At 39.3% G+C, this 22,672-nt stretch overlaps 1 protein-coding gene across 4 annotated transcripts in view; it reads right to left on the bottom strand.

Annotated features, from left to right (window-relative positions):
• LOC117435534 (rho GTPase-activating protein 28-like) overlaps positions 1-22,672 on the bottom strand; it is a 68,751-nt gene that overhangs the window by 22,003 nt on the left and 24,076 nt on the right. For 3 of the 4 annotated variants that reach the window (XM_059015533.1, XM_059015526.1, XM_059015519.1), the window contains exons 2-3: positions 2,250-2,446; positions 1,200-1,417 (exon numbers count right to left, since the gene is read on the bottom strand). In XM_059015533.1, coding sequence (XP_058871516.1) covers positions 1,200-1,417; positions 2,250-2,446 — 415 coding nt within the window. The remainder of the gene's footprint in view (positions 1-1,199; positions 1,418-2,249; positions 2,447-22,672) is intronic. The other variant, XM_034920832.2, reaches the window with a different exon arrangement.

The raw sequence follows: 22,672 nt of genomic DNA, 5'->3' as shown, positions 1-22,672 counted from the left end.
TGTCTGTCACAATCATTGCAAACCACATACAAACCAGTCGGAAGTGTAGAGTGAAATGTACTAAACAAACGCGACGCTGTTAGCATCATTTTAACAAATGCTTTGCAGCCACTGTTCTTATTTCCGATTTAGCCTTAAATGAATATGTAATTCTGGGCGTTCCTGTAGAAATTTGCAAAAACAGGGTGGTGATAATTATGAAAAGCTTTTTGGGGGTGAAGGTTGTGGCCTCACTATAGAATCTGATGGGATTAAACTGCCTTTCATTTTTATATATATATATTAACAAAAACAATGTTATTGTGATTCTTGCACCCTTGCATGTATAGACGTTATGCTTCGGGCACCCTCTACTGCAGCAAACCACAACTCAACTGCCGCTATTTTATTTGAAAAAATGTTGCACAACTCTCACTAGAAATCTCGCTAAAATGACGCAAATAATATTTAAATTAGTATATTGTGGCTCTCTTCATTAACATATTTTTTCTTAGTACATATGACAAAATGTGCACTTTGCGAATTGTTGTAACAAAAATGCAAACTGCGGTATGTTTGCGCTGAGATTGGTCTATCTTAGTACATCTACCCCTAAATGCACACAAAACTAAATGTGTACATAAAATAGACTATTAATAAAAACAGATTAAATTTATTTTTTGCACTGTATAAATTACTGTATAAACACTACAGCCAACATTTACATTTTGCATGCGTATTTCTGATAACATTAAAGCGTTTAGACTAAATTCTAAACTTTTTACATTTGGATAACGTTTAAACAGTACTAACATCCCTAGTATCCATTTACTTTTCATTTAAATAAAAATGAGTCTCTACATTTAAGGCACTTGTTAGTACAATACTCAAGCTAATTTTTCGCAAAACTCATTTCACTGTATTTTTATTGTATAGTATTTGCTGTAGTAATGTAAATATGTGGACCAATAAACCACCCCTGGCGGAAACCACAGGTATATTAATATAGGGTTAAAGAGCAACATTTAGAACTGCAACAGTTTAGACTAAAATAGACCCAACAGTATTTAAAGCTGTAGTTGTAACTTTGTAAAATAATAATAATAATAATTGGTACCAGTCCAGTGCCTGTTTTGAAGTATGATTAAAACTAGTCAATCTGTGAAACAAGAAGACCCCAAATATGCAGATTAATAACAATTCTCGTTCTAACTACTCACCGGGGAGTCTCCAACAGCAAAGATGTCTCGGACATCCCTGACAGAATGCTTCTTCTTGCGCTGCGTCTGGGTGTAGTTGTCAATGCGCTTCTTGACAACGGCGGCCTGTGTGCGGGTCAGTGTTGAGAAAAGGGCCTCAGCAGGCTCTTCCCCCAGCGATCCAGACACCAGTGTGGACAGCCCCGCTTCCTGAATCCAAGCCTCCTCCATCTCCCCCTCTGCAAAACCATGAAACCAGACCCAGAGTCACCAGCTTCCTCCATCTGCAGGCAATAAACCTCTTTGCACTGGCAAACAGTGGCTACTGTTTTATAAAATTTCCTTCCTATTTTTCCCCTTATTAAAAAAAAAACCTTAATGTATTGGGATATAAACCTTATTCCAGCCCAGGGTAGTAACGATAAGGCTATTGGACCATTGCACAGAAGGAATCAATATGGAGAATTGCAGTTTCAAAGCCTTCCCTACACCACTAAATCTTGACTCCTATCAAGGCTTCTCTGTAATTTGCCAACACCGATACTGAATTTAACATCCTTTTGTTAAGTGTTTAGCTGCCTGTTTGTTTTGTTTATCATTTTTCACAGGTAAAAAGTAAAAGCATTTTAAAATAGATAAATAGAATACAAACTGAGAAATTTCAAGAATAATATGTGTGCGCAGGGTATAGCTGCAGGTGGCAATTACAATTGTCAGATTTGGTTGCAATTAAATTAAACATAGGCACTTTCTTACAGAGCAACTTGTTATGGGCATTAAATATCAGCTTTATCTAACGTGTTCTTTTTAGATTCACCTGGTATCATTTTGTGTGTCAGTCAAGTTTAAAGCACCTCTGAGGCCTCAACAGAGCTGTCAGAAGTGTCCCTCTGCAACACTTCTAATAATATGTCAGTAAGAAACACCAGATAAAACAAATGAGGTATTTCTTACATAAACTAGAAGAGTGTTGCAGGTAGAAACAGAAAATGAGACATTGCCTTGATTAAGATGCTTCTGAAATGTCTTACCCTTTCAAAAGTTGCTCTTGAAACTCCATGACTCACTTACCATCAGCTGACTTGACCTCAAGCACTGCGTGTTCCTCTTGCCCGTTCTCAGCGCTCTCCTCAATGCTCTTCACCTCGCTCCAGTAATCCGCCATAGAAGTGCTGTCCAGGGACTCCTGCGACACGGAGCGACTAAAGGAGGGGGGGTGCAGCAAGTCTTGAGAGATCATCCTGTCCATCCTTTGGTAGCGTGCTTTACTGTGAGAAAGAAGGTCGCAATTAGGTGTCTATCACTGTGCCAAAGAGCGTCTACTGATAGTTGGTTGTGGTGTGTTAAGTGCAGATATGTCAGTATCTCTGCTAGCGCAACTCAAAAAGCACTGTTATCTAGCTTGACTGACAAGATGTCTGTGCTGGGGATTACATGGACCCTGGTTCAAATCACCCCATCACCAACCCTAAACTTAATTACATTCATTCTAAATCCATGACACTTATATACTAAAGTGATTTTTTCTGTTTATTAGAAGCATTCCAACTACAACACATAGAGAAATAACAAAAGTATACAATTTGGGTAGGTTGTGTGCATAGGCAGCTTTTTTTTTGTTTTTGAAGTACAATATACAAAGCTACTTTAATGGTACACAAGACTGATCATGATTTAAACCAATAACTATTTATCACGGGTGACATTGTAAGAAAAGTACCATTCTAAATTATAGCAATTCTTAATCTTGTAAAATACTGGGGCACGTTTGATAAAAGCGGTTTGCGACGATTCGTAATTATAAGCACTGCGCAAATTAAAAAAAAAAAAAAAGGATTTCATAAAACTTTCGAAGGGCTGCAACATCGCCGATTTTCACCAGAAACCTGCGACAGCCAGACAGCAGCCGCAAGAAGCAACTTTCATTGCAGATCCTATTGCAACATACAATGGCGCTCATACTACTAGCCAAAACCACTAGTCAAATCCTTGATGCAAATACAGATTCAGAATTAATATCAAACTACCGATTGCCAAGAAGGGAGATAACTAATCTTAGGGTGGTCAAACGTATTTTATATTTAAACAGAAACGAGTCTAAAGATATTTATTAAAAAAAAAAGTATTTTAAATGTCCAAAAATCAGCTCATTAACCAGGAAGTCCACCTTGGATTCACTGTGCACACTGAACATTGTCTGGGTTTACATGCACATGAAAATCGACTCTACAGTCATGACTGTGTGATGTTGTCACGCGAATACATCACGAAACAGCAAAAGGACGTCATTTTGGCAGTGCGACTTTAAGGGCAGGTCAATCGCTTTCTCACAATAAAAATAGCTGTAAAAACCCATGTAAACCGGAGCAGGAATCGTGCTTGTGGCTCACAAGATTTCAGCAGTCAAGATCCCGTTCTTCTGACTTAATATCATGTAATCTCCAACAGAAAGGCCGTACAAAACACACACACACACACACACAATGTACATTTATGGACTAAATTTAACACTAGAACCACCGCGGTTATACTCATACCTACAACCGCCGCTGGCAGTCATTATCACGGTACATTTTAAACATCATTAATATTAAAATGAAAGACAAACTATCGGATCAACCCAAAAGTTTTATTCAAGCATATCATATCAATCTGCACAGCTGAAACGCTATATTTAAATGAACAATTAAACATAAAAGGGTTGATTTGAAGGCTGTGTGGTCCAGTGGTTAAAGAAACGGGCGTGTAACCAGGAGGTCCCCTGTTCAAATCCCACGTCAGCCACTGACTCATTGTGTGACCCTGAGCAAGTCACTTAACCTCCTTGTGCTCCGTCTTTCGGGTGAGACGTAGTTGTAAGTGACTCTGCAGCTGATGCATAGTTCACACACCCTAGTCTCTGTACGTCGCCTTGGATAAAGGCGTCTGCTAAATTTTTTTTTTTTTTTTTACCACATATAAAGCACTACTTCAAAAAATGAAAAACTATAATAAAATAAACATTTTAAAAAGGAACTAGTGTGGAAAACAGGTTTATGTACATACACAACTGTAAAAACAAAAAGGTAGTTTTTAATCTAAAACAAAAGCAACATATGATTTCTCTTGCGTGTGTCACTCGCAGCACAGAATCCAGGTCGAGCTGCTGCAGCCTGCAGCTTTGTAGTTTTCTGATCGAAATGTTTCTGCTGAAGCGCTGTGGCTAGCTTCAAGATGAAATCTCTCCTACTGATATTTTCCCCGGTGCACTTCTTGTACAAAACGAAGGAATTGATGGCTGCCAGGTCCAGTAGAGATAACAACAGGCTTGTATATATATATAGAGAAAAATACCCCTAGAGTCTGCGAGAGCGGGGGCGGAAGATGACTCAACGTTGGACAACACGGTTAACGACTTAGGAACGGAAACGGATATGAGTATGGAGAGTACTTCACAAAAGACTAGTTCAAGATCTGCAGTTAACAAAGACATGGAACTCCAGGTTTGTGTCTGCGGCTGGAGCAAGGCGACAACGGTCAGGGGTTTGAAGATTCATCAAGGGAGAATGAAATGCTTGAGGGAGAAGGGACAAGGGCCTCGCATTGATCAGTACTTCTTACGAAGTCAGTCAAGTCAGTCGAATGAAATCCAGCGACAGGAAGCAAACCACAGTTCGCAGGATATCAGCACCCCTGTCATAGATGTGAGGAGGACTTGCATGGACACAGTTAGTGATGAACCTAATGATCCTTGTGAACCCGGTCAGACAAACCAGCATAAGAGAGAAAAGAACCTCAACGGGCACAAGCCTGGAGTTAAATGGCCAAGAGCTTGTGAGAAAACTGCATGGGACACAGTAAACACAGATCTCTGCGTTGCATTGGAAAGATTAAGTGGAACAGTTGAAAAGAAGCTGGATAAATTTGGGGACATCATCTACGCATATGGAAGTGAGAGGTTTGGAGTTGAAAAAAGGAAGGAAAAAGTACAAACTATTCCTGGAAAGTCTAGACGGCAGCAGGAGATTGAACGCTTAGTTAGAGAAAGGAGACAGCTGAGGAACCAATGGAGAAGAGCAGAACAAAGTCAGAAGGAGGGACTCAATCTCTTACAAAGGGTCATAAAAGATAAGCTTGCAACATTGCGCAGAGCTGAGCGCCTACGGAAACGCTACAGAAAGAAGGAGCGTGCGAGAGCTAACTTTTATAAAGACCCATTCAAATTTGTAAAGAAGTTATTCACCAGTGAGAAGAATGGCACACTAAAAGCATCTAAGGTTGAGCTGGAGAGATATTTGGAGGAAACACATACAGATTCAAAAAGGCAGGAGCCTATGTCAATTCCGTCAGACATCCCACCTATCAATCCACCAGAATACCAAATGGAGGACTGTGCACCTAAGTGGAAAGAAATAGAGCAAGCTGTGAAAAAAGCAAGGGCTTCATCATCTCCAGGGCCTAATGGAGTTCCGTACAGAGTGTACAAGAGTGCTTCAGGAGTTCTACGAATTCTGTGGAAATTGATGAAAGTGGCATGGGAAAAACAGGTTGTACCAAGAGCATGGCGCCGAGCAGGTGGAGTCTTTATACCTAAAGAAAAAGATTCTACAAGCATCAGTCAGTTTCGTCCCATTTCCCTGTTAAACGTAGAAGGCAAGATTTTCTTCAGCATTATTGCTCAGAGATTGTCAGCTTACCTATTAAAGAACTGCTTCATTGACACTTCAATACAAAAAGCGGGCATTCCAGGTTTCCCAGGTTGCTTAGAACACATCAATGTGATCTGGCAACAAATTCAATCAGCTAAAAAGGAGAGGAAGGAGCTCCATGTGACATTCCTGGATTTGGCTAATGCATATGGTTCAGTGCCACATGAACTACTTTGGGCAGCATTTGATTTTTTCAGTGTACCGATGACAATAACAAATTTAGTGAAAGCCTATTTTGGAGATTTGCAATTCAGTTTTTCAACTTCAGAATTCAGCACTACATGGCAATGCCTAGAGGTTGGAATAATGGCAGGATGCACCATTTCTCCACTGGCTTTTACCATGGCAATGGAAGTAATCATTAGGGCATCAAAATGGGTAGTAGGAGGAGAGCGCTTGGCTTCTGGAATGCGACTACCACCAATTCGAGCATACATGGATGACATGACAACCATGACTACAACAGTAGCCTGCACTAATCGATTATTGGGCAAATTAACCAATAACATTGAATGGGCACGAATGCAATTCAAGCCCACTAAATCAAGGAGCATCTCTATAATTAAAGGCAAAGTAGTAGATAAAACATTCTTCATTAATGGTGAGGCAATACCAACAGTGTCTGAGAAGCCAGTGAAGAGTCTTGGGAGATGGTACGACGGGGATCTAAAGGACACAGTTCGTGTGGGAGAAGTTAGACAACAAGCAGTGGAAGGGTTGAAGAGCATAGACAGCTGCGCTCTACCAGGTAAACTAAAACTCTGGTGCTTTCAGTTTGGTCTACTGCCGAGGTTGCTGTGGCCACTGACTGTGTACGAGGTTTCTTTGACAACAGTAGAGAAGCTGGAAGCTTTAATCAGTTCATACATCAGGAAATGGTTGGGAGTTCCACGCTGCCTCAGCAGAGTGGGACTTTATGGTAAAGGAATACTGCAGCTACCAGTCTCTGCTCTAACCGAGGAGTTTAAGTGCGCCAAGGTCAGACTGGAAATGACATTAGTAGAGTCACGCGATAAATGCGTAAGGGAGGCAGCACCTGTGTTGAAAACTGGAAGAAAGTGGGCGGCAAAGAAAGCTGTGGAAGATGCAAAGGCTGCCCTTCGAATTGGTGATATCATGGGGCAAGTTCAGCATGGAAGAGGGGGTCTTGGTTTCAGTTCAACTCCTCCTACATGGCACAAGGCGGCCCCAGCTCAAAGAAGGAAGCTGGTAGTCAACGAGGTGCAAAAGCAGGAGGAGAGGATGAGGTGTATAAAGGCCATTTCCCAGGCCAAACAGGGAGAATGGATGAGATGGGAGAGTGTGGAACAACGCAAGATTGGCTGGCAAGACCTATGGTCAATGGAACAGAGCAGGATCAGTTTCCTCATCAGGTCAACATATGATGTTCTCCCATCACCACAGAACCTAAACCTCTGGGTTGGAGAGGATCCCTCATGTCCTTTGTGTTCATCACCTGCAACATTAAGGCACATTTTGACAGGATGTAAGGTGGCTCTTAGCCAAGGACGGTTTACTTGGCGCCATGACCAGGTGCTGCGATGTTTGGCCTTAGCATTGGAAGACAAGCGTAACATGACCAATAAGTTGCCACCTGTTCCATCAAAACATTACACACAAAAGACAACATTCCTCCGCCCAGGAGAGCAACCACCAAGAAAAGGTGTTAAAACCAATCCTCGCCCAGGACAACTGGAAGCTGCTAGAGACTGGAATATGCTGGCAGATGTTGGTCAACGGCTTATTTTTCCACCTGAGATTGCCACCACTAACCTTCGACCAGATATTGTCTTGTGGTCTAGATCAGCACGCCTTGTTCACCTAGTAGAGTTAACAGTGCCATGGGAGGACGCTGTAGATGAGGCGTATGAGAGGAAGAAACTGCGGTATGCTCAACTAGCCACTGAAGCGGAACAGCGAGGATGGAGAGTTCGGGTTTACCCAGTGGAAGTGGGTTGTCGAGGATTTGTGGCACACTCTACAACCCGGTTTCTCAGAGACGTCGGATTCAGTGGCCAAGAGTTGCGTCGCACAGTGAAGAACTTATCTGAAGCAGCAGAGAGGAGCAGCAACTGGCTGTGGTTGAGACGGAAAGATTCTGGCTGGGGACAGGTAAGTAAGCTGGGCTGAGTTGAGTGGGGGACGGAGGGGGGTGATTCTGGGACGCCAGAATCACCGTCGAGCCCTCTTGAGGTGTCGTGGGCTAGTCGACAAAACACTGAGGATGGAAGGTGCCCACTTGAAAACCCCAGAGATGTACCCTACTTAGCTCAATCCAGACGGTTGTCATGCTGATGCGCTGGGGAGGCCGCACTTTGGTTGATCCCCGGAGCCAGCATCGCAGCCGTTGTGTGTGCTGATGCGCCAGGGAAGCAAAATAAGCTGATCCCTGGAGCCAGCATTACACTTCAGCCATTAACACCAGACAGAAGGATATCTACATCATCATATGGAAGGAAACGTAAATGGATGGAGACGCATATGGATCACATTAGTTTACTGTAAAGCTACATCTTAGTTGGTGCTTATCTTGGCGAGAGCCGAGTTCAAATCAGCATGAAGTTTTAACATCTACTCTCGTGTAATGGAAATCAATCATATATATATATATATTTATATATTTATACTGTATATATATGGCTGAGTGGCTGAGAGGCGGGCCTTGGGGGATTGCTCGGCCATAAGTACTGTGCTTGGTTATGCATTTGGGTGGCTGTGATTAGGAATACCCAGAGACGCTGGCTGAGAAGGCCAGTGTAAACAAACACTAGGCAGGAACGCCAGTGGTTGAAGCCAGAGAACAAAACAGGCAAGCATGGCTTAGGAAGACAGCCAGTTCAGAGAAAGAAAATAATAAATAAAATAACTTGTTATGTACCCGAGGGAACGTGTGTGACTAGAAGTGGAACCTTGGCCACCCCAGAGTATAGGGCATAACCAAGCATAGGACTGAGACCCGAGCTGACCGGCTAGCGGCAGTGAGGGCACTGCGTAAGCAGCACCTTTATTTTGTAGTTTTATTACTGTGTTTTATTTTCCCTTTTCATTTCACCTTTTGTTTTCATTATTATTTTGAGCACCTGCACGTGCGCCAGCATCAATCTGACTGTATACTTGTGTTGGTAACTCTGTGGTCCCGATTACCATTGTTGGTATTCAGGCCACGGACAATATCGCCCTCTGCAGGCGAAAATAAATCAGTGCGCCGGAGTGGTGCTTCAACTACAGTTCTGTCTTCTGTGTGTCACCACCCTTCAACACAGTTACTGTTTTCTCTGACCGCAGATCGACGAGCGATTGCAAGCGACGGCACTTACAAAGTGCTTTATGAAATGCATGCAGAGACGACATCTGCGTCCTCGCAACCACATTGCAAAACGCAGGACTTTTATGAAAACGGGCCCCCATGCTGCTCTAAATCTGAGCCTCTTAAAACATTTAGGGATTGAAAGCTATATAATGTACTACTTTTTAAAGTAAATAAAATCAATAGAAATTTATATCAACTGGGGTTAAAAATGTGTGCTTTCCCATTGGCAACAGCTGAGGATACAATTTCACTCGAGCGAAGCACATTGCATTCAGACACTGCCTTCAAAAATGTCATTCATGCTCAAACAGAACATTTATCATTTTCTAACGGGCAGCACCGGTTGGTAAGCAAAGACAGCTGCAGATATGAATTTATAAAATTCCCTTCAGGGTTATTCGGAGAAGTCGAAAAGATCTGTGCACAGGACTGCAACTGTAAGACAATAAACCATTACATTGTAGTCCAAACAGTATATAACCTCAATCCTAACCCTAATCAAATTTTTAGAGGCAATTATTTTTAAGCATCAAAAATTTACCAATCATTTAAATGTCTGTTTTGCAAATGAAATTCACCACAGCAATTTCCAAGTAATAACTAGTTAAATGACTCCAATCTACTCAAAAGCCCTGAGGCTATAAATTGAAGGCTACTGCTAAAGTGATAATATGTTTGAAATTACTTTGAGAGTTGGGATCCTATGACAATAACAGGAGCTTTGACAAAAGTGGTACTTCAGCTAAAATAGGCTAAATAGATTAGATTACATAGATTAAAATAGATTACCATAATAGACACTTGGGTCATTGTAATATGTATCAGTCATTTCAGTTGAACAATCTGGGGTTTTTTAACAAACATGGCCCATTTTTAGGAACTTGAATTGTTCAAGCCTTGGAATCATGGGAAAAATGGAATCCGTTTGAGCCGACATAAATGTCACCCACATGAATGTGCATTCTGTATTAAATCGATAACACTTTTTAGAATTATTACACTTTAGATGTTCTGTTTTCCATTAAAGCCAGACATGCATGTGGAGGTCCAATGACATCATTATGTTCTTCATGCACTCACCACTGATTTATTATGGGGTGTCATGCCATGCATTAACCTTTATTCACAGGAGGTTGGAAAGGAGGTCTTGTAGCACCAACAGGACTGCCTGCTGCAGTCTAATCTAATTAAGACACAAGGTAATGGAAATTAATCCAGCACACACAGGTTCAGATCTTTGGCACTTTACCACTTGTGAATGGGAAACTGAAATGGCCTTCCTCGTCTGATACGACTTGCTGGCACAGGGCATTCATATTACCTCCCCACTGCCTATATGAGTTCTTGAAAGATATGTTCTTTGTCAATTATTTCAGGTTATTTCTAGTATGATACTGAACACACCAAGCAATCAGAATGCAATGGAAGCATTTCCAGTACTGCATATTTTTTCTATTTTAACATGTTACATATTGTAAGGTCTTGCTGTAAAATAAAGGCACACACAGGGGCCACGGCCACGCCGCCCCTGCTGCTATGCTGTCTCTGCCTGCGTTCAGAGCAATATAATCGCTTGTATTACTTTTTGAAAAATGAACGAATATCCGAACGAATATTTAAATTATGATCCAAACATGAAAATCCCGTGTTTGTCCCAGCATTACTTTTAGCCCACTTCAAAATCAGGTCCCAAATGTTTATAAAAGGAATAATGGAACATGTACGATTTTCACAGTTTTGCAGTCTCGGTCTTACATTTCTTAGGTATTTTCGCCTGAACAGTGAACATTTCCCTACCCCTTTAAAGCCTTCATTTCTGTCATTACTGACTGACATGCTTTGCAGCCAATAATATGCTTTTATCGTGATCTCACTGCTGCGGTGACATAACCTAGTAAGTGAAACACTAACAGACTTCCTGCATGAAGGGCAAGCAAACAAATAACTTTCTTTAACCTTGTGCTGTACCAGAGACTTTGTTTTGAAATGGCAATACTGTATATGTTTGGTTTAATGTGTTTCTTTCAAAACAGCATATTCGATACTTATATAGCAAATAGAAGTGTACATCAGGTAAGATTTATGGACTTATTTTGCTAGAAACAAGCACATTAATTATGCAATGGGTTTTAGAAATCAAATATTCAAGTCCTATTCCAGTCTAGTAGGATGTACACACCACAGATTTGCCATAATAACATAATAATAAAATAACTAACTGTATATTTGCATGTCTTAGGAGTAAGGCTGTTTGTATAAAAAGAACACCTTTCTTCTGTTTTATAGAGAATACATTGGTCTTGGGTTCTCCCCCACCTCACACACGCACCTGCCCACGGGTAATAGACAGCAAAATGCACTGAGCCCCAAATTCTGTAGATCTTCAAATTCACTAGACTTCTACAGTAACAAGAAACATTTGTGTTTATTATTATTATTTATTCATTTAGCCGACGCCTTTATCCAAGGCGACTTACAAGGATTACAATAGAAAATACAACATGAAAAATATTTAAAAACTTAGTATTAGTAGTAGTAGTAATGCTACCAACTGTCCCCATTTTCCCCAAGACAGATCTCTTTTTAGGTGGCATGTCCCGGTGTCTTCACAAGTTTAGTAAAATCTTAGTTTTGTCCAGCTTTTGGCTAGTTGTCCCATTTTTCATGAACGTCTGTGTTTGGCCACAGGCTCAACTGTAATTATGCAGCACCCTGATGGATGGAGGTAAATCTAAAGCTAACTGGCCCCATAATCCCTGAGACTCTTTGGGAGGACAAGTTTGTAAAATTGACCCTAAACTGAAATAAATTAATCTGTAATTTAAGTGTTAAACCGTTGCTAAATTGATATTGTTGCTAAATTAACGTGAGGCAGCATGAAGATACAATAGTATATTAGTTGACTTCAGCACACAGCGCAGAACAACTGCACTTATTGCAACTTAAAAAAAATATATATCTGTTTCCTGGCAGTCAGCTCGCAGTGGCTCTTTTGACACTTTCCATGCATAATTATTAATATTATTAAACCAAGGTGAGGAAAGGTTTTCATTGAAAGAGAACTCAAAACTCTTTGACTTCAACTTAATCTGAAGAAGAACTTGTGGTTGAAACATCATTGTTTTTAGAATGCCTTATATATAGTGTTCCGCGTTTCCGGTTTATACCGAATTTTACAGAAAAATAACAGGATTTTTTTTTTTTTTTTTTTAACTGGATGTCGGTTTTTACTGATTTATACCTGATTTGTGTCTATTATTCAATATTTTCCCGGTACTGTTTTCTAGGAAATACACAATATTTTGATTTAAAATGCTGATTTATTTTGTCTCTGACATTGTAATTAGCAGCCCTACATTGTATCCTAGGACACAGCAAATGTTGTTCTCTGCCACTTCGCAAACACATTATCACCTGATTATGTTGGCCAATCAAAGTCTGATTACTGTGGGAATTGCTGGGCGTAGTAACTACTAGCTTGATGAAAAACTAAATTGAAATACTTACACGAAAATATAATAATTTTAGTGGATGAGGAATGGGGAGAAAACGTAAATCAGTTTATGACTCTTCAAAAGAAAACCCATGTTTTGCAGTACACAAAAAGCCAAAATAGCAAGTGTGGGTCAGATGAGGCAGAGGATGCATAGCGCTGCAAATACTGCTGCATTGAGGTACATGTTCGCGCTGACAATAAAAGAACATACTGAAAAAAAGCGACACATTAAACTAAAACAAGTGAACTGAGAGGCAAGCAATCCATTTATGCGGCTTTTACACAGTTTTAATAGAGCGCTGTGCTTTTGCTGGATAGCCACTGTTTATTGCAGATAGGTATGCATCGATGATTTTGTGCAACGCCAACAATCTTAATCGTAAATATTTGACAGAAAATGGTGATTCTTTACTTGGAACGCATTGATGGAAATGTCCAGTGTGATTTTTGACGTGTCTTCCGATGGCTTGCACTGCCCAGTTCTGTCAATTTTCTTTTCTTTTTATGATTTCAAGGTGATAAACCTGGCTTGTTTTGTGCTGATGTCATGTTCATACTTTCTATAGATACTATTTCCGTCAGCACAGTGATTGCACAAACATTCGTCAAGTACCAGCTAACTTTGGAAAATGTGGCCTCGACTTGCACAGATTCTGATTCATCATATATGCCAGGGACATTATTAACACACATTCCACGTGTAAAGTGTGTATACAGGGATCCCTCCCCCCTCCCCCCGATTTTTACCAATGTTTCAATTAAAAACAATTTGTTTACCGATTTCATCCCTATTTTAATATATGGAAAATAAACTCCGAAAAATTCCCGGAAAATGTTTTTAAAGATAAAAACCGAAAACATGGAACACTACTTATATATTACATACAAGTACACTTCAGGTTATTTTGATCATTTCTTTCTTACTATATGACATGTTGAGTTCACACCTCGTTACTGATGACTGGTTGAGCGCGGAAACTCTTACTAAGTTACAGTTTTAGCAAATTATGACGTCTCGGATTTAGGCTTCGGAAAGTTGATAATGTTAAGCAGTGGTCTTGCATCAAAAGCCTTTTTTATCTAAGTGTTTCATATTTTATCCTGGTTATTGTAAAACGCTAAACATAATTTGTGGAGTACTGCAAATAGGCTTACTGTCACGTGACATTGCTGGACTGTTACTAAACCGTTTAATATTTTGTATTGTTATTGCAATGCCAGAAATAAGCTAAACAGGTCTTTTCAAAACACCTTCATTTGTAGACTGAACTATTGCGTTAGTGGAAGACTGTAAATATGATTCTCACAACTGTGCTGGACATTTGGTTTTCTGAACTGTTGTAATATAATTCTTAGGTTTTCCTGCTTATTTTAATGCCAGCAATGAGCCAAGTGATGTCTATAAACATTATGACATGCAAGTATTTTCAGGTGCTTTACTAGTATGATTGAAAATATTGGCTTTAATAAAAAATAAAAAAAGAAATAAAAGAAAGAAATTGTGGTAATATTGGTCAATTTTGAAAAATGGAATTTGCTATTCCCCAGAATTGAAAATCAGTAGCCCTAAATGTGAATAAAGGCTTGTCTTCATAATAACTTTAAGGACAGTGCGTTTTAGCTTAAGACGCCACCAATTATTATCTAACATCATGAAATTTTTCTTATCTGACACATGCAGTTTTATAGAGAATCGTTAGTCCAAACTGCACCAGTCAAAATTGCATTTATCTTACTGAAAATGAGATTAAACCGTTTAAAAGTTTGTAATTACTCGTAGTTATCCTATTACAACAATGGGTCCATTATTGTGGTTAAAAATAGATACAGGTCAGCTTACAAACTCTGTTAATGTCAGATGGATTGCAGAGCCTTACGGTAATACAAAACAATTTAACAAATAAATTAATTAAACAAAATGCCCTGGAATCAGAAATACAGTATGTGAACCAAACAAACATATGGACTGCACAAATTGTATTTTTTTTTATTTTTTATGTTCGAATCAAATGTATTCTTTGGCAGTTCAGTTCTTCTGTAATGTGGTGCTCAGCGAAGCTGCTTGTTTTCAGACACAGGCCTTGTTATTCAAGGTACAGTAATATTCACTGTGTCCCCAGTGCTGTTCTCCTGTATTCTATAATAACAGTTTTGTGTTTTAGAGTTCATGGTCTGTGATTTGTGACAGAGATACAGCTTATGCATTGAGTCAACATTTGCCAATGAGATGACTTACCACAATAAAATTAGATCAAAAGTGTAATCTCTTAGCTATTTACTTTCATTGGGATTCCAAACCATCTTGGGACTACAGCTTTGATAAAACAACATCACAATGGGTCTAATTTCGCAGCCCATGTGAAATTAGATAATATACAAACTTAAACAATTACATAAAGATCTGTTTTAGATATGTGTGATTTATATATAGAAAACAATACGTTAATGTTGTTTTATCGCATCTGCCTACAAACAAAACAGAATCACAGCTATTCCCCAACGTCCATTTTGAATTCACCTGCGGCCCCTGCTTGAGTCTAACAAGATAAAACTTTAGGCACAATGTATCCCCAAAACACTTTGTTGCATAATAGAGGATAATAAAGCATCAAGAAAACTCAGAGACAGCTGTCCCCCTTGCTTGTACACAGGAATAGATCTCAATGTACCCGCTAGCTTTTGTTATAATAATCACACGCCTGCAAGCAATTTGTGGCATATTAAAAATGTAAGCCTAGGATATAATATACAGTATTAATAGGAAACCATGCAAATTTCTTTTGACACAGTACTTAGATCGTAATGGGAAATGATGAGCCTATTTCAAAATGAAACAGATGGAGAGACACATGTAATGAACATGTTGCACACTCTGTAATAATACTTGACAATTAATCTTACATTTACTGCTTATCTTGGCAGCTTGTCATGCTTGAGCTCTATTGACTGGTCCTAGGCTTCAGTTGACTGTAATGAGAAAAGGGGAATAGAGAAAACCTGAAGGAACGTATTAGGCCTGGTTCAGAGAATAGGAAGGAACAACTTCCTTCAATCCCATGGTAGTAAAGTAAACTATGAAAACACTTTTGTTAAAACGTCAAACATTAGCATTTGCCAGTTCCAATCAACACCACCTGAGCTGGCTCTTACAGCCACTCCCAATCACTTAAGCAGCACTTAAAGTGATGAGCGCCTAATTAAATTAGAGAGATGGGGACAGGATGATATAGGATTGCAATTGTTAATTACATTGTTCCTGGGTTATTAGTTTGAAGCATCACTATCATTTAGAGGAAAGTGAAGGTGCAGCATATGTACTGCAGTTCAAATTCAATACAATTTTCGAATATACTTCAAAATACAGGTATATTAACTACATGTACCTAAAACTAGGGGTGCAAGATAATCGGTAACCTATTGGCATGGTACCGATATAAGGAAAAAAAAACAAAAAAACCCCAATTGGCGATCAGCAGTTTTTGTTATTTTAGCCGATAATGTACAGCGATATTTATGCGTGAATTTCTTCCTGCACAAAATGTAATGTTTGGTCAGGCGTGCTTACTATACGAATGACGTAAGAACACTGAGACAGTCATTTTCCCAATGCTGTGTAACGTGCGATCAACCTGCAGTAAATATGTGTGGATTTTTTTTTTTATTGAATGTCTTTAGACAACAATAGGATAGCCGAGTTGTGAACAGCAGAACAGACTTGATGTGCCATTAAATCCAACAATGAACTGTGAGTAGAATATTATTCTGATGCTTTTTAAAAAAAGCTCTCTTCTCTGAATATTTAACAAGACTGGAGTGTTCGCCTGCCCAGTGCTGCTCAACATTCTCCACGTCCAAACAGCAAAACAAGTCCTTAGTTAGCGGAGACTGCCGGGCCATTGCATTATTATCATTATTATTATTATTATTACACTGTGTAACTAATTATTTATTTTTTTTGTTCCTGGGTAGTAAGTGTTATTTCCTAATTGCGTATGCCTCAAAAGTATAGAAAATGGCTATTATTCCCCACAAACTTTGCTTTGGTGACCAGGACAGTGATATTTTGAAATTTACCTATTTTCCAGAACATTCCAGATAGATTCAGTGCTGAGTAAACTTGGAGTAACTTCTAGAACTTTCTAGGACTTTCCAGTAATATAAATAGTAGTATAAATACAGGGGCCTTAAGCCCACCAGTTCAGTTTAGTTCCAGCTGCCTAAGTGGATACATATCTGCATTTTTCTGAGATGGCATCAAGAGGCTGCAAGCATCCGGCAGACGCATTTTGCTATGTCTGCGGCCAAATTATCAAGACAAGAGTGAAAAAGTACTCTGTGGAAGCATCTGCTTAGATGTGTGAGGCCTACAAGGCATATTTCAGGATGCCTGTCGGGGATCAAGACAAACCCTGGGCACCTCATTTCACCTGCGAGCACTGCAAAAAAACTCTGGAAGGTAAGATGGACAATTGTTGCTCGGAATTTTATGTTATAAAATTTGTTAATTTTTAAAATTGTAAAAGTTTTTAATTTTAAAATGTTTTACAATTTTCAATGTTATTGAAAAAATATATCATATATGAAAAATGTTGCGAGAATCTCTTACACATTAGTCATGGGTGAAATAAATGTATTTTTGTAGGATGGTACAGAGGGGAAAAGAGAGCCATGAAGTTCGCTATCCCAAGAATTTGGCGGGAACCCACTGACCACTCAAGCAACTGCTACTTCTGCATGGTGGACCCTTCCAAACGTCGGACTGGCAAGAATGCACCTGCTATCACGTATTCGGACCTTCCTTCATCCATCGCCCCGGTGCCACACTGCCATGATCTCCCCGTACCCACTCCTCCGGAGAGAAAGCAGCAGTCTTTAGAAGAGAGCAGCAAGTCAGAGAGCAAGGAAGACGTTGTAGATCCAGATGACAATTTCAGAGGTGGAGTTGAGGAGAGAAACCCATACTACCCCAACCAAAAATACCTCAACGACTTGATTAGAGATTTTGGTCTCACCAAGTCGAATGCCGAGCTTTTGACGTCTAGGCTCAAGCAGTGGAACTTGTTGGATGAAAGTGTGCAAGCCGCAGATCAGAGGAAGCGTCACCAACCTTTTTCCAGCTTCTTCACCCGTCAAGATGGGCTCTGCTTCTGCAACAATGTGACCAGTCTGTTCGAGGCAATCGGAATCGCCTGTAACCAGAATGAGTGGCGCCTCTTCATTGACAGCTCATCCAGGAGCCTCAAAGCCGTGCTGCTCCATAATGGTAACAAGTATCCGTCTCTTCCCCTGGCTCACTCAGTGCACCTCAAAGAGGATTACAACAGCATCAAGACCTTGCTGGACGCCTTGAAGTATGATGAGTACGGCTGGGAGGTCATAGGAGACTTCAAAATGGTGGCATTCCTGATGGGTCTCCAAGGCGGTTTTACCAAGTTTCCCTGCTATCCTTGCCTTTGGGACAGCAGGGACACCAAGGCGCACTACCACAGGCGGGACTGGCCACAGCGGACCGAGTTCTCTGTGGGGAGGAACAACGTCAAGTAGGAGCCACTGGTGGACCCCCGGAAGGTGCTGATGCCACCACTGCACATCAAATTGGGCCTTATGAAACAATTTGTCAGAGCTCTAGATAAGGAGTCGGCAGCCTTCAAGTACCTTCAAGACTTCTTCCCTAAGCTGTCTGAGGCAAAGGTCAAAGCCGGTGTCTTCGTCGGACCACAGATAAAGAAGATCCTGGAGTGCAATGAATTCCCCAAGAAGCTCACTAGTAAGGAGAAAGCGGCTTGGAACAGCTTTGTCGCAGTGGTTCGGGGCTTCCTGGGCAATCAAAAGGCCGAAAACTATGTGGAGCTGGTTGAGACTCTGGTGAAGAACTACGGCACAATGGGCTGTAGGATGTCCCTCAAAGTCCATATCCTTGATGCTCATCTTGATAAATTCAAGGAGAACATGGAAGTGTACTCGGAGGAGCAAGGCGAGCGCTTCCACCAGGATATACTGGACTTTGAACGCCGCTACCAAGGACAGTATAACAAGAACATGATGGGAGACTACATTTGGGGGCTGATTCGTGAAAGTGATTTACGTGAGTATAATCGTAAATCTCGAAAAACTACTCCTTTCTAAATCTTTTGTAGTCATTTTTGTATTACTTTAGTATAAATACATGTTAATTTGGATTCATATGTTGTTTTTTTCTGACTTTATGTGAACGAAAAGACACAAATTTGCCCGTTTTCTCATTGGAAATAGGTAAATTTCAAAATATCACTGTCCTGGTCACAAAAGCAAAGTTTGTGGGGAATAATAGCCATTTTCTATACTTTTGAGGCATAAGCAATTAGGAAATAACACTTACTACCCAGGAACAAAAATTGTGTTACATAGTGTTATTATTAAACAATGTACTTCTAAATGGCCTTTATATATATATATATATATATATTACACACACACGCACGCACACTACACAGAATACAACAAAAGTAAATTAGCATATTTCTTGTAAACCTGAATATGTTCTGTAACCGTTTAGGCATGTTTGTCCAAAACAGTCTATGAACAGCATGCAAAGCAGCATTTGCACACAAGGGGAAGTTCCAGAACTGCCCTGTATACAATAGTAACACAAACAAGTTCTGCAAGTGTCAGAGAGAATGCTGCCTCTCGAGCTCATCGTTCCTAAATCAGTCCAATCACAATTAGGCTTTCACTGTTAACATCCGTCACCCCCAATCTTATTTCTTTCTTCCTGTTGCTCAAAAAATGTTGGATTGTGCTCAGTAGGGGTGTGCGATAATACAAATAAACCAGTATATTGCGATATTCATCAGGCAATACAATAACCACTATTTGAATAACAATACCGGTATTTCTGGTTAAACTGATTCAGGGAAACGTCTACTGGAAAACATCGGCTATTATCTCGCGAGATAATCACTTCCCGCCAGAACTCTTAATGCGAGCTGTGCTAACACAAAAGAAAATATGGCAGAAGCACATGGAGATTTTGAGCTGCTTGAATTCTGCAAAGCAACGTCACAGCAGCGTTGTCCTACATCTTAAAAGTACCAGTACTAGTGCAGAACTTCAATCACCACGATGCTCTGTATAGTACATCATGCCCCCTCCCCCTCCCCCTCCCCCTCCCCCTCCCCCCTCCAACAGTCTTTTTTCTAGAGCTCTGCATCCAATAAAATTAGGAATTACAGAAGGGCTCAGTTATTTTTTTATTAGTCACCAATTTAAGAACTGTATCAGTGCAATTTTAATTGTTTAAAGACTATCTGCTGATAGTTCTGGACCTAGCAACGCAGATACATAAATAAATAGTTTATAACATTACTTGCCAGCATTTATTTTTATTTTAAATAAATGTGTAGCAGTTATTTATGCTTTTGTAATATATATTAAATCTTAAAAGTCAGGTCATTCGTTTATTCCAAACCCCGGGTCTCTGCATTGACCGATATATAAAGCAGCTTTAAACCTGTGTTTATGGCTACAGTCATAGGATGCACTTTTGAAAAGCATGTTTAACATAAAATGAAAATAAATATATTATTAGTAATAATACATTTTAAATTGCATTTAAAATCAATGTTTCTAGCTCATTTTAAATAGCTTTCAAACCAGGACTGTTTTTCTATTTTTCAAATTGGATCCAACACAAACGAGTTACTGGACATTTCAGATGAGAGTTTAATTTGTCATTATTACATTCTAATACTTTAAATACAGTTTATATATGTAGATTTATTTTGGTAACAAAAAATCAACATCAGCATCATTGGCGTTGAATTCCAATATGTATTGCAATATATCACAATATTGTCTTCAGTATTGCAATATATTGCAATACAGATCCTCAGTCCCAATACTCACCCCTAGTGCTTAGCTAGAACGGGCTGTGGTTTTGTTTTGCTATTAAGATCTAGTTTCTACTTAGATTGGAAAGATTGATAAGAAATAAGCCAAGAAAAAAGAAAGTTACCAAGGATCTGAGTAAATCACACATCACATATTCTGTCAAAAAACACCCAACGGTGTGTTATTGTACTACCATGTGCTTCCTAAATTAGAACGCTTGATTTGAATGATTCACTCATTTGAATCATTCAAGGTGAATATGCAGGTGGCAATGGTCAGCATTCCAATTAAACCTGAGAGCTGCTTCAGACTAGTTATATATGTCAAACTGAAAAACTGAATGACTAACAGACTTAGAAAACATTAGACCCACAGCATGGTGCCACCAGAATAATATTAATATTGCTCCGTTCTTCAGAGCTGTTGGGGGGGGGGGGTCACAAACCTTGCACAGCATGAACTGAAACATGAACCGAGTGCCTAGCAACCAAAGCAGGCTTGCAAATCTAGGCAGTATTTTAAGTGTAACTGGCTTCACTCAAAAATGTGTAAGATGTGTCCTTTACATGTGTGCTGTATTTATGCCCTCTGCAGATTTAACTTTAATCCTTATGATTTTAACAAGAAAAGAAAAAAAAGCAATAGTCAGGAATGTAGTTACTTGTGTTTTGCTTTCTATGGATATATCCCATATTTTGTCAAAAAATGTATTTGTATTTAACATATTTTTTGTTCATACAGTTTGTAGAATTTGAAAAGTGTTTTATGTATAGTATGTACATAATATATACAGTACAACTGTATTAGATGTAGTAGTAACATATATTCTTACCTTTGCAGTCCTCCTCTGACAAGGCAGGAACTTTTTAACCACAAAGAGACCTGGACATGGTTCCTTTGGTAGCAAAGTAACTTGAAGCAATCAGGTGGAGTGCCAGAAAAGATACTGAAGAGTTATTGATACTGTATACTCAGGATTTCCTTTGCTAGTGAACTCCCCCTGTATTCTCTCAATCTCTTACTAAGTGCTGTATAAAGTCTCCCAGGATTCTGGCTTGTTTATTGAATGCTTTTAATAAAGGGATATGGCTCAACATGTTCAGAGTAATCAATATGATGTATCAAACTACCTACTACAATAAACTACAAAGCTTCCATGAGCTTAACCAACAAGTACCTTCTTTGGGGGTACATATCTCATTACTGCATTCTTCTTTCTCGTTTTGTTCACCTTCATAATTGGCCATCACATGACTCTCGATAGGAGGGATTCGTTTGTAGCTGGTTATTTCTCCAACGGGTTACTTTGAGGAATTTATAAACACTATAATATTATATCAAAAGGCAGGCAAGGCACTGGCTATATTGCTTGGTTTGTTTACTTCCGATTTGGTATCCTCAGTATGTTCTTATGAAAAGAAGTACTGTATATCACGAACATGTAGGTTTTGCAATGAAAAACTACATTTTACAAAAACAAAAAAAGAAGCCTTGAATCCATAAGCCTATGTGTTTATGCTATTAATAAACAGAATCTGCTTCCACGTATCTGTAATATCAAGCAAGGCATATAAGTATGATCATTTCTGTTGTTTACCTAAAAGGTTTTGATAAAATCGCTCTATCAATACGCCTTTGTTACAAAAAATCTAATTTGAAAAAAAAACGGGGTTCATGATGCTCATGATACTTTATTCAAATCGATCAATCTGTATTACTTCCATTGTGCCTTTCGCGATAAATTGCCTGAAAAGCGCTTTACAGATAAATACAATAAATGAATAACATACAAAACAAGTAAAAGATGACAAAATATAAATACCCCCTTAAATTACACACAGTAGAGAAACAAGTCATCTTAAGTGTTACTTTAAAAAGCAGTGATAAAAAGTAGTAATATAAAAATAGTAAAAAATAAGCTGAAAGTTATTTAAAAATACAAAATTATAAAAATGTGCCTTTAGTCTTAATTTAAAAGCAAAGGGGGCGCCCCCCAACCCCCCCCCCCCCCCCTTTTTTTTGGGCAGGGAGAGCGTCGCTTCCTTACTTCACATGTAGAATATTGAACTGTTTTGCTCCTGATGTTAATATATGGAGATAGATATAGGACTACATGTGTATAACACATACA

This window comes from Acipenser ruthenus, chromosome 3 (assembly GCF_902713425.1).
Source record: "Acipenser ruthenus chromosome 3, fAciRut3.2 maternal haplotype, whole genome shotgun sequence".
Lineage (NCBI taxonomy): Eukaryota > Metazoa > Chordata > Actinopteri > Acipenseriformes > Acipenseridae > Acipenser > Acipenser ruthenus.
The sequence above is the reverse complement of the archived record's forward strand: the minus strand, read 5'-3'. Positions and strand labels throughout refer to the sequence as shown.